The sequence below is a fragment of the Oncorhynchus mykiss genome, chromosome 19, assembly GCF_013265735.2.
Source record: "Oncorhynchus mykiss isolate Arlee chromosome 19, USDA_OmykA_1.1, whole genome shotgun sequence".
Lineage (NCBI taxonomy): Eukaryota > Metazoa > Chordata > Actinopteri > Salmoniformes > Salmonidae > Oncorhynchus > Oncorhynchus mykiss.
In genome coordinates, this window is record NC_048583.1 from 17,762,469 (window position 1) to 17,774,530 (window position 12,062).

The 12,062-nt window shown below is 53.0% G+C and overlaps 1 protein-coding gene across 1 annotated transcript in view; it reads right to left on the reverse strand.

Annotated features, from left to right (window-relative positions):
* The window catches only part of zdhhc5a (zinc finger DHHC-type palmitoyltransferase 5a), a 41,342-nt gene that overhangs the window by 12,245 nt on the left and 17,035 nt on the right, over positions 1-12,062 (reverse strand). Inside the window, 7 exon segments of the mRNA XM_036954373.1 lie at positions 3,132-3,258; positions 3,945-4,036; positions 5,680-5,721; positions 6,932-7,004; positions 7,362-7,534; positions 8,152-8,309; positions 11,124-11,245. Of these exon segments, the coding sequence (XP_036810268.1) occupies positions 3,132-3,258; positions 3,945-4,036; positions 5,680-5,721; positions 6,932-7,004; positions 7,362-7,534; positions 8,152-8,309; positions 11,124-11,245 (787 nt within the window).

The window sequence follows — 12,062 nt, forward strand, 5'->3', positions numbered from 1 at the left end:
GGGTGGGAGAGAGAGAGAGGTGGAGAGAGAGACGGAGAGAGAGAGAGGGGGGGAGAGAGGAGGAGAGAGAGGGAGGGTGGGAGAGAGACGGAGAGAGAGGGTGGGAGAGAGGGAGAGAGAGAGACGGAGAGAGAGGGAGGGTGGGAGAGAGAGAGAGGATGAGAGAGAGAGAGGGAGGAGAGAGAGGAGAGAGACAGAGAGAGAGAGAGGAGAGTAGAGAGAGAGACGGTGAGAGAGGAGAGAGGAGAGAGAGAGGGGGAGGGTGGAGAGAGAGAGACGAGAGAGAGGAGGGTGGGGAGAGAGACGGAGAGAGAGGGAGGGGGGAGAGAGAACGGAGAGAGAGAGAGAGAGAGAGGGAGAGAGAGAGACGGAGAGAGAGAGAGGGTGGGAGGAGAGAGGAGAGAGGGTGGGCGAGAGGGAGAGAGAGACGGGAGAGAGAGAGGGTGGGAGAGAGGGAGAGAGAGAGAGCGAGAGAGAGAGGGTGGTGAGAGAGGAGAGAGAGGGTGGGAGAGAGAGAGAGGGTGGGAGCGAGAGAGAGAGAGAGCGAGAGAGAGAGTGGGAGAGAGAGAGAGGGTGGAGAGAGAGAGAGGGTGGGAGGAGAGACGGAGAGAGAGAGAGGGTGAGAGAGAGACGGACGAGAGAGAGGGGTGGAGAGAGAGAGGGGAGAGAGGGTGGGCGAGAGGGAGAGAGAGACGGAGAGAGAGAGGGTGGGAGAGAGGGAGAGAGAGAGAGCGAGAGAGAGAGGGTGGGAGAGAGAGAGAGAGGGTGGGAGAGAGAGAGAGGGTGGGGAGAGAGAGAGGAGAGAGCGAGAGAGAGAGTGGGAGAGAGAGAGAGAGAGTGGGAGAGGAGAGAGAGAGTGGGAGAGAGAGAGAGAGGGTGGGAGAGAGAGAGAGATAGAGAGAGGGTGGGAGAGAGAGAGAGGGTGGGAGAGAGAGGGGGTGGGTGGGAGAGAGAGGGTGGGTGGGAGAGAGAGAGGGTGGGAGAGAGAGGGTGGGAGAGAGAGAGAGAGGGTGGGGAGAGAGAGAGAGAGAGAGAGGGTGGGAGAGAGAGAGAGAGAGAGATAGGGAGAGGGTGGGAGAGAGAGAGACGGAGAGAGAGAGGGTGGGAGAGAGGGAGAGACGGAGAGAGAGCGAGAGGGTGGGAGAGAGAGAGAGGGTGGGAGAGAGAGAGAGGGTGGGAGAGAGAGAGAGGGTGGGAGAGAGAGGGTGGGAGAGAGAAAGAGAGATAGGGGAGAGAGAGAGAGCGGAGAGAGAGATAGGGAGAGAGAGAGAGCGAGAGAGAGAGGGTGGGAGAGAGAGAGAGAGAGTGGGAGAGAGAGAGAGAGAGAGTGGGGGAGAGAGAGAGAGTGGGAGAGAGAGGAGAGAGAGGGTGGGAGAGAGAGAGATGGAGAGAGAGGGTGGGAGAGAGAGAGAGGTGGGAGAGAGAGAGAGGGGTGGGAGAGGGAGAGAGAGGGTGGGAGAGGGAGAGAGAGGGTGGGAGAGAGAGAGAGGGTGGGAGAGAGAGAGAGGGTGGGAGAGAGAGACGGAGAGAGAGAGAGGGGGGAGAGAGAAGGAGAGAGAGGGAGGGTGGGGAGAGAGACGGAGAGAGGGTGGGAGAGAGGGAGAGAGAGAGACGGAGAGAGAGGGAGGGTGGAGAGAGAGAGATGGAGAGAGAGAGGGGGAGGGGGTGGGAGAGAGAGACGAGAGAGAGGGAGGGTGGGAGAGAGACGGAGAGAGAGGGAGGGTGGGAGAGAGAAACGGAGAGAGAGAGAGAGAGAGAGGGAGAGAGAGGGAGGGTGAGAGAGAGACGGAGAGAGAGAGGGTGAGCGAGAGGGAGAGAGAGGAGAGAGAGAGAGAGGAGACAGAGAGGGAGGTGGAGGGAGAGAGAAGGAGGGGAGAGGGGGAGGAGAGAAGAGGGTGGGAGAGAGGGAGACAGAGAGAGGGTGGGAGAGGAGAGAGAGCGGTTGGGAGAGAGGAGAGAGAGAGTGGGGAGAGACGGAGAGAGGAGAGAGAGAGAGGAGAGAGGGAGAGAGGGTGGGAGAGAGGGAGAGAGAGAGACGGAGAGAGAGGGTGGGAGAGAGGGAGAGAGAGACGGAGAGAGAGAGGGTGGGAGAGAGGGAGAGAGAGACGGAGAGAGAGAGGGACAGAGAGAGAGAGAGGAGACGGAGAGAGAGACGGAGAGAGAGAGAGGGTGGGAGAGAGAGACGGAGAGAGAGAGAGGGTGGGAGAGAGAGAGAGAGACAGAGAGAGAGAGAGGGTGGGAGAGAGAGAGAGGGTGGGAGAGAGGGGAGAGAGACGGAGAGAGAGAGAGTGGGAGAGACGGAGAGAGAGAGAGGGTGGGAGAGACGGAGAGAGAGAGAGAGGGTGGGAGAGACGGAGAGAGAGAGACAGAGAGAGAGAGGGTGGGAGAGAGGGAGAGGAGAGAGAGACGGAGAGAGAGAGAGGGTGGGAGAGAGAGACGGAGAGAGAACGACGGAGAGAGAGAGAGGGTGGAGAGAGAGAGAGAGAGACGGAGAGAGAGAGAGGGTGGGAGAGAGAGACGGAGAGAGAGAGAGGGTGGGAGAGAGGGAGAGAGAGACGGAGAGAGAGAGAGGGTGGGAGAGACGGAGAGAGAGAGAGGGTGGGAGAGACGGAGAGAGAGAGAGAGGGTGGGAGAGAAGGAGAGAGAGAGAGAGGGTGGGAGAGAAGGAGAGAGAGAGAGAGGGTGGGAGAGACGGAGAGAGAGAGAGGGTGGGAGAGACGGAGAGAGAGAGAGAGGGTGGGAGAGAGGGAGAGAAGAGAGAGAGAGACAGAGAGAGAGAGGGTGGGAGAGAGGGAGACGGAGAGAGAGACGAGAGGAGAGAGAGAGAGAGGGGGGGAGAGAAGGAGAGAGGAGAGAGGGGTGGGAGAGAAGGAGAGAGAGAGAGAGGGTGGGAGAGACGGAGAGAGAGAGAGAGGGTGGGAGAGACGGAGAGAGAGAGAGAGGGTGGGAGAGAAGGAGAGAGAGAGAGGGTGGGAGAGACGGAGAGAGAGTGACATTTAATATAATACATGTCAAAGTCTATAGAGACCAGTGCCGTGGCAACTGGAGAGCATTAACCATTCACAATACTGAGAGCAAGGATGAGCGTGTGTGTGTGTGTGTGTGCGCGTATGGGTCTTTGTGCGTCATACCCGGTGGAGGTCTCCATGGATACCGTTGTCGAGGACCTTAGCGGCCAGCTGGGTCTCTGTGAGCTGTGGCCGGAGGAACGGAGGCTGGACAACCACACCGTGAGGCTTCTTCTTCCTCCCCAGGTAACTGATGAAGACCACATCGGATCGTATTATTAAAAGGAAGAGGAGGAGAGTGAGAAGAGGGTCCCCGATGGAGAGGGACAGGAGGGAGAAAGGGCAGTAAAGAGAAGGAACGGACGAGGGAGAGCAAAGAAGCACCTGAGGATGAAGAAGACCCATAGAGATAGACAGAGGCCTCATCTTTGTATCTGTGCCAATATGGCGCCTGTGACAGCATCTCCATTTAAAAGTAGTCACTTTTCTTATTTAGTATATGGAAGAAAAAAAAAACAGAAAGATAATATCTGTGATTTTTCGCCACCTGCAATGTCAGAGTCCTGAACCAACTCGTATCATTCAGTTATGGTGGCCACTAGACGGCAGTGTTCTAGCTTAAACCCATTTCCAAACAAAGGCAGCACAACTTGAAAAAGACAATGCTCTGGTCATTGGCTGATTGCTCCCGACCCATAGGAAATCCCACCCAGTTGACTACTGTAAAAAGTCGGAAGCCCTCAATGGCAATGTCCACCTAGAGTCCTCTATCCAGCTCTATGAGGAACCCAGTCTCGGGCGTCAATCAAACCCCTAATAGCATGCAGGGATGACTGCAGCTCAACACACTGTTTGAACGGATAGTAATACAACCAGATGTACACTATTAGCATACTGTAAATCCATAGACAACGATGATACAAGAGGGAGAGAGACCTGGGGGCTTGGGAGCTGCAGAGCACGTGAGAAACGTTCTTCCAACAGCCATTAGTGAAAGGGTTCACTCCTCCCCTAAACTTCCCCGTCACCTGGGGAGGAAAGAGAGAGAGAGAGAGAGAGAGAGAGAGAGAGAGAGAGAGAGAGAGAGAGAGAGAGAGAGAGAGAGAGAGAGAGAGAGATGAGAGACGAGAGAGAGAGAGAGAGAGAGAGAGAGAGAGAGAGAGAGAGAGAGAGAGGAGAGAGAGAGAGAGAGAGAGAGGGAGAGAGAGAGGGGGAAAGAGAAAGGAGAGAGAAAGAGACAGGGGGAGAGAGGGAGAGACAGGAGGGAGAGAGAAAGAGACAGGAGGGAGAGAGAGAGAGGGGGCGGAGAGGGAGAGATAGGAGGGAGAGAGAAAGAGACAGGAGGGAGAGAGAGAGAGAGAGAGAGAGGGAAAGAGAAAGGAGAGAGAAAGAGACAGGGGGAGAGAGGGAGAGACAGGAGGGAGAGAGAAAGAGACAGGAGGGAGAGAGAGAGAGAGAGAGAGAGAGAGAGAGGGGGAAAGAGAAAGGAGAGAGAAAGAGACAGGGGGAGAGAGGGAGAGACAGGAGGGAGAGAGAAAGAGACAGGAGGGAGAGAGAGAGAGGAGAGAGAGAGAGGGAAAGAGAAAGGAGAGAGAAAGAGACAGGGGGAGAGAGGGAGAGACAGGAGGGAGAGAGAAAGAGACAGGAGGGAGAGAGAGAGAGAGAGAGAGAGGGGGAAAGAGAAAGGAGAGAGAAAGAGACAGGGGGGAGAGAGACAGGAGAGAAAGGAGATAGAGAGAACGAGACAGGAGGGAGAGAGACAGGAGAGAAAAGGAGATAGAGAGAAAGATGACAGAAGATTAAAAAAAAAGGTTATTCATTTTCCTCAAGACATCATCCATTCATCAACGACATATTTAAAGTGTAAACATCAAACATGGAGCGTCGAGCGCCAAAAATACAAATGGGGGATAAATAGAGGGAGGGAGGGGTGAGGGAGAGGAGGACAGAGGATTATTCTCTCTCCTCGATGAGATGATGATCCGTACATCTGCATTCAGGGGAGGGATGAAGGGAGACAGGGATGGAGGGAGGGGTAGTGGAGGGGGGTGTCACATTTTGGAGGATTATCGTGGCGCCGTTGTAGAGATGAAATGTTTTGGGCCTTTAGGAACAACGTCAACACAAACGCACACCAACGGTTCAGTTCTCAGACAGCAACAAAAGAGGTGCGCGACAGGAAACAACCGCGTCAGATAACAAGGTGTGGACTGTTCGGGACGGGCTGGGCCGGAGTGTTGGATTTGACGCAAACAAGGGGTCTTACGTATCTCTTCAAGGAGAAGGGCATGAATAAGGCAAGCGCCCGTTTGTGTCCTGTGTACATGACAAATAAACAATGTTTTGGTTTTGATCTCGGTCTTTGTTTTCCAAGGGGATGAGCATATCTCTCACTATTTCTGTGATGACATCTAATCTTTGCAATTGCAGGGTCAATTCTAGTCCAGGGGGCTGCCAGATTTGGGTCCAGCCTCTTGGCAACTAAGACACTTTGAAAAAGGGACAGTTATACCTGGTGTGTGTGTTATACTTGTTAATTAGTGGTTTGTCCCCCGGTTGTGTTGTGTTTGCTACCTGTTCGTTGGTGGTTCTCCCCCGGTGTGTGTGTGTTGTACCTGTTCGTTGGTGGTTTTGTCCCTGGTGGTGTGTGTGGTGTGTGTGTGTGTTGTACCTGTTCGTTGGTGGTTCTCCCCCGGTGTGTGTGGTGTTGTACCTGTTCGCTTGGTGGTTCTCCCCCCGGTTGTGTGTGTGTGTGTGTGTGTGTTGTACCTGTTCGTTGGTGGTTATCCCCCGGTGTGTGCTGTGTGTGTTTGTACTGTTCGTGGTGGTTTTCTCCCCCGTGTGCCTGTGTTGTTGTAAATGTTCGTTGGTGGTTTGTCCCTGGTGTGTGTGTGTGTTGTACCTGTTCGTTGGTGGTTTGTCCCTGGTGTGTGTGTGTGTGTGTGTTGTACCTGTTCGTTGAGGTTCTCCCCCGGTGTTGTGTGTGTTGTACCTGTTCGTTGGTGGTTTGTCCCTGGTGTGTGTGTGTGTGTGTTGTACCTGTTCGTTGGTGGTTTTCTTTTCTCCCCGGTTGTGTGTGTGCGTTGTACCTTTTCGTTGGTGGTTCTCCCCCGGTGTGTTGTGTGTGTGTTGTACCTGTTCGTTGGTGGTTCTCCCCCGGTTTGTGTGTGTGTTGTACCTGTTCGTTGGTGGTTCCCCCCCACCCCCTGGTGTGTGTGTGCTGTACCTGTTCGTTGGTGGTTCTCCCCCGGTGTGTGTGTGTGTTGTGTGTGCTGTTACTGTTCGTTGGTGGTTCCCCCCATGGTGTGTGTGGTGTCGTGTGCTGTACCTGTTCGTTGGTGGTTCTCCCCGGTGTGTTGTGTGTGTGTTGTACCTGTTCGTTGGTGGTTCTCCCCCGGTGTGTGTGTGTGTGTTGTACCTGTTCGTTGGTGGTTCTCCCCGGTGTGTGTGTGTGTTGTACCTGTTCGTTGGTGGTCTCCCCCAGTGTGTGTGTGTGTTGTACCATGTTCGTTGGTGGTTCTCCCCCGGTGTGTGTGTGTGTTGTACCTGTTCGTTGGTGGTTTTCCCCCGGTGTGTGTGGTGTGTTGTACCTGTTCGTTGGTGGTTCTCCCCCGGTGTGTGTGTGTGTTGTACCTGTTCGTTGGTGGTTCTCCCCCGGTGTGTGTGTGCTGTACCTGTTGTTGGTGGTTTCCCCCGGTGTGTGTTGTGGGTTGTACCTGTTCGTGGTGGTTCTCCCCCTGGTGTGTGTGTGCTGTACCTGTTTGTTGTGGTGGTCTCCCCCGGCTGTGTGTGTGCTGTACCTTGTTCGTTGGTGGTTCTCCCCCCGGTGTGTGTGTGTGTGCTGTACCTGTTCGTTGGTTGGTTCTCCCCCGGTGTGTGTGTGTGCTGTTACCTGTTCGTTGGTGGGTTTCTCCCCGGGCCACCAGTACCATGTGGAAGCCAGTGAGACCAGCCACCGGGATGAAGAAGAGACCAGCCACACACATCACTGCCATACTGAGAGACCAGGGGTTAAGGAGGCAACAGAGACGCCAAATAACACACTCACCGTGCGCGTCGCAAATGGCACCCTATTCCTTACATAGTGCACTACGTTTTGACCAGCACTCATTCGGGACACAGGCATAGACTCCCGAAGAAAAAAATAAAAATGTTGAAAATGAAATACTTGTGAGACGCACGCCGCCCGACAGACAGAAACCCAGGAATCTACCGCCCCAAAAACACACACATGAACCAAACTACACATCCAACCGCACACACTCTCACAACAAAACACACACACACTAACCCTCACCCCCGACGCCCAGAGTCGTGGCTTGTCGGACATCCCAACACCTATGTACAGGATACGTGACGGCAGAGTGGACCGTGTCCAGCTGCTGTGTGTGGTAGAGGACATAGAGCAGGCCGAAGCCAAACACCCCCATGATGTGGACCGTCAGGGACAGCAGGAACAGGAAGAAGTGGCGGTAGTTCCTCCGGCCGATACAGTTGTTCACCCACGGGCAGTGGTGGTCGAAGTCCTGGAGGAGGGGAGAGAGGGATGGGGGGGGACAGGAGCAAAAAGGGCGAGTTAGAGCCATTTGTACAAAGTTAAAAGGGACAATGTGAGATTTGGTCTGTTATATGTGAAACACTGACAGTAGAAGTCAGTCTCCACTGTTTGTGCCCAGTACGCGTGTTAAACTTTTACTTGGAGAGGATGAGAGCTTTGCGCCAGAGCGTCCAACTCTTTGTTCGGGCGCCCCCCTCCCCCTGCAAGGGTGGTCGCCTCTCTGGTCTCATAGGATAGTGGAGGCTATTATATTGACCTTAGATAACAGTGGGTTGAATCCCTGGGGCGGGGCTGAGGGCTCATTCCACCACAGGTTTGTTCAAAAGCATCTCTTAAGAGCTGGGCTCTCCTGGAGAACTACCTTCCTGTAGGTTTTCACGCCACTTGTAACTAACCTGATTTAGCCTCTCAACCAGGTACTTATTCAAATCAGGTGTGCTAGATTAGGGTTGCAGTGAAAAGCTACAGGACGATAGCTCTCCCGGGAACAGTGTTGGAGAGCCCTGCTTTAGAGGATACGTGATGTTGACCCCGTCCAGCTGCATGTTGATGTGAGATGGTGTGTGTGTGTGTGTGTGTGCGTACCTCCACACAGTTGTCACACACAGAGCAGTGTGAGCAGCGGGGCGGTCTGTAGAAGCGGCAGGTGGAACACCATTTCATCCTGACCTGGATGCCCCGGATCTCCACCGTCTTATAGAGCGGAGCGCGGAAATCATCCTCCTTGTCCTCATCCTCATCCGCTGGAGAAACACAAACACTGTTAATAAACTAGCTTGAACACACACCCTTACTTAGATCAGCAAGAACAGACACCCTTACTTAGATCAGCATGAACAGACACCCTTACTTAGATCAGCATGAACACACCCCCTTACTTAGATCAGCATGAACACACACCCTTACTTAGATCAGCATGAACACACACCCTTACTTAGATCAGCATGAACACACACCCTTACTTAGATCAGCATGAACACACACCCTTACTTAGATCAGCATGAACACACCCCCTTACTTAGATCAGCATGAACACACACCCTTACTTAGATCAGCATGAACACACACCCTTACTTAGATCAGCATGAACACACACCCTTACTTAGATCAGCATGAACACACCCCCTTACTTAGATCAGCATGAACACATCCCCTTACTTAGATCAGCATGAACAGACACCCCTTACTTAGATCAGCATGAACACACCCCCTTACTTAGATCAGCATGAACACATCCCCTTACTTAGATCAGCATGAACAGACACCCTTACTTAGATCAGCATGAACACCCCACCTTACTTAGATCAGCATGAACACCCCCCCCCCCCACCTTACTAGATCAGCATGAACACCCCCCCCCCCCCCCCTTACTAGATCAGCAGGAACCCCCCCCCATCTTACTAGATCAGCATGAACACCCCCCCTTACTAGATCAGCATGAACACCCCACCCCCCCCTTACTAGAACAGCACGAACACCCCCCCCCTTACTAGATAAGCATAAACACCTTCCCTTACTAGATCAGCATAAACACCCCCCCTTACTAGATCAGCATAAACACCCCCCTTACTAGATCAGCATAAACACCCCCTCTACTAGATCAGCATGAACACCCCCCCTTACTAGAACAGCACGAACACCCCCCCCCTTACTAGATAAGCATAAACACCTTCCCTTACTAGATCAGCATAAACACCCCCCCTTACTAGATCAGCATAAACACTCCCCCATAATAGATCAGCATAAACACCCCCCCCCCCTTACTAGATAAGCATAAACACCTTCCCTTACTAGATCAGCATAAACACCCCCCCTTACTAGATCAGCATAAACACTCCCCCATAATAGATCAGCATAAACACCCCCCCTTACTAGATCAGCATAAACACCCACTCTACTAGATCAGCATGAACACCCCCTCTACTAGATCAGCATGAACACCCCCTCTACTAGATCAGCATGAACACCCCCTCTACTAGATCAGCATGAACACCCCCTCTACTAGATCAGCATGAACACCCCCTCTACTAGATCAGCATGAACACCCCCTCTACTAGATCAGCACGAACACCCTCCCCTTACTAGATCAGCACGAACATCCCCCCCCTTACTAAATCAGCACGAACACCCCCCCTTTACTAGATCAGCACGAACACCCCCCCCTTACTAGATCGGCATGAACACCCCCCCCCCCTTACTAGATCAGCATGAACACCCCCCCCCCCTTACTAGATCAGCATGAACACCCCCCCCCCCTTACTAGATCAGCTTGAACACCCCCCCCTTACTAGATCAGCATGAACCCCCCCCCCCCTTACTAGATCAGCATGAACACCCCCCCCCTCACTAAATCAGCATGAACACCCCCCTTTACTAGATCAGCACGAACACCACCCCCCTTACTAGATCAGCACGAACACCACCCCCCTTACTAGATCAGCACGAACACCCCCCCTTACTAGATCAGCACGAACACCCCCCCTTACTAGATCAGCACGAACACCCTCCCCTTACTAGATCAGCACGAACACCACCCCCCTTACTAGATCAGCACGAACACCACCCCTCTTACTAGATCAGCATGAACATCCCCCCTTACTAGATCAGCATGAACATCCCCCCTTACTAGATCAGCATGAACATCCCCCTTACAATATCAGCATGAACATCCCCCTTACAATATCAGCATGAACACCTCCCCCCCTACTAGATCAGCATGAACACCCCCCTCCCCTTATTAGATCAGCATGAACACCCCCCTCCCCTTATTAGATCAGCATGAACACCCCCCTCCCCTTATTAGATCAGCATGAACACCCCCACCCCCTTACTAAATCAGCACGAACCCCCCCCCCTTACTAGATCAGCACGAACACCACCCCCCTTACTAGATCAGCACGAACACCACCCCCCTTACTAGATCAGCACGAACACCACCCCCCTTACTAGATCAGCATGAACACCCCCCCTTACTAGATCAGCATAAACACCCCCCCTTACTAGATCAGCATAAACACCCCCCCTTACTAGATCAGCATAAACACCCCCCCTTACTAGATCAGCATAAATACCCCCCCTTACTAGATCAGCATAAACACCCCCCCTTACTAGATCAGCATAAACACCCCCCCTTACTAGATCAGCATGAACACCCCCTCTACTAGATCAGCATGAACACCCCCTCTACTAGATCAGCACGAACACCCTCCCCTTACTAGATCAGCACAAACATCCCCCCTTTACTAGATCAGCACGAACACCCCCCCCTTACTAGATCAGCACGAACACCCCCCCCTTACTAGATCAGCACAAACACCCCCCCCTTACTAGATCAGCATGAACACCCCCCCCTTACTAGATCAGCATGAACACCCCTCCCCCCTTACTAGATCAGCACGAACATCCCCTCTTACTAGATCAGCTTGAACACACACCCTTACTAGATTATCATGAACAACCCCCCCCCCCCCCCCCCCCCCCCCCCCAGTAGTAAACAGTAATATAGGGAGTTTGCAGGGAGCATGAGATGTTGTTTTTCATCTGTGCAACACACACACCTCTGGGGAAGATGCCCGGGTCCATGAAGGTGGCCATGCAGAAGTTGGCCAGGACAAACAGGAAGGTGACACCGTTGTAGATCGGCACGACAACCGAGAACTGCTCCGACAACCATGGACACCTGAAAGAGAGAGGGAGGGAGAAAAAGAGAGGGAATTAAGTTAGATCAATTGTCTTTATTCATAACAAGAAGCACAGTGTTTTTGACAGGGAGGGCAGTGGCACTACAGGAGCAAAACTGTCAACAGTATATGTTTAGGAAGAGCTTGTCTCATTGCCATGGGAACGGGGTGACCCACATATGGGGACCACATGTTGCATAGACAACGGGCCAACACCCTGAAACACAGGGAGAGAGACAGAGAGAGATAGTTCATGCTAGATTTAGCCAAGACTGCCCATTTGTCTAGTGAATAAAGCACTTTCTGATTGAACCGAGTTGAGCAAATTCAGAGGAAGAGGGATTGAAAAAAAGAATATGAGAGAGAGAGAGAGAGAGAATGACAGCTCTTTATTAAGGGTGACAGATGCTGGCCTATTTTCCCTCTATTCCAGCATGGTGGTGGTTGTTGTTGTAATCTGGAGCAGAGATATGACCTGACAGGCCGCTCCATACACACTGACAGGAGACGACCTACACCTGCCTGACGAGCTCCACACACACCCTGACGTTGATCTGTCCTGTCTATCCTACTCTGCACTACTACTGTCACACACTCAACTGTGTGTGAGTATGAAAGAAAAGAGAGAGTGCTGAGGAGCATGTTGAGTAGAGAGAGAGCTGAGGAGCATGCTGAGTAGGGAGAGAGCTGAGGAGCATGCTGAGTAGGGAGAGAGCTGAGGAGCATGTTGAGTAGGGAGAGAGCTGAGGAGCATGTTGAGTAGAGAGCGAGAGAGCTGAGGAGCAAGTTGAGTAGGGAGAGCTGAGGAGCATGTTG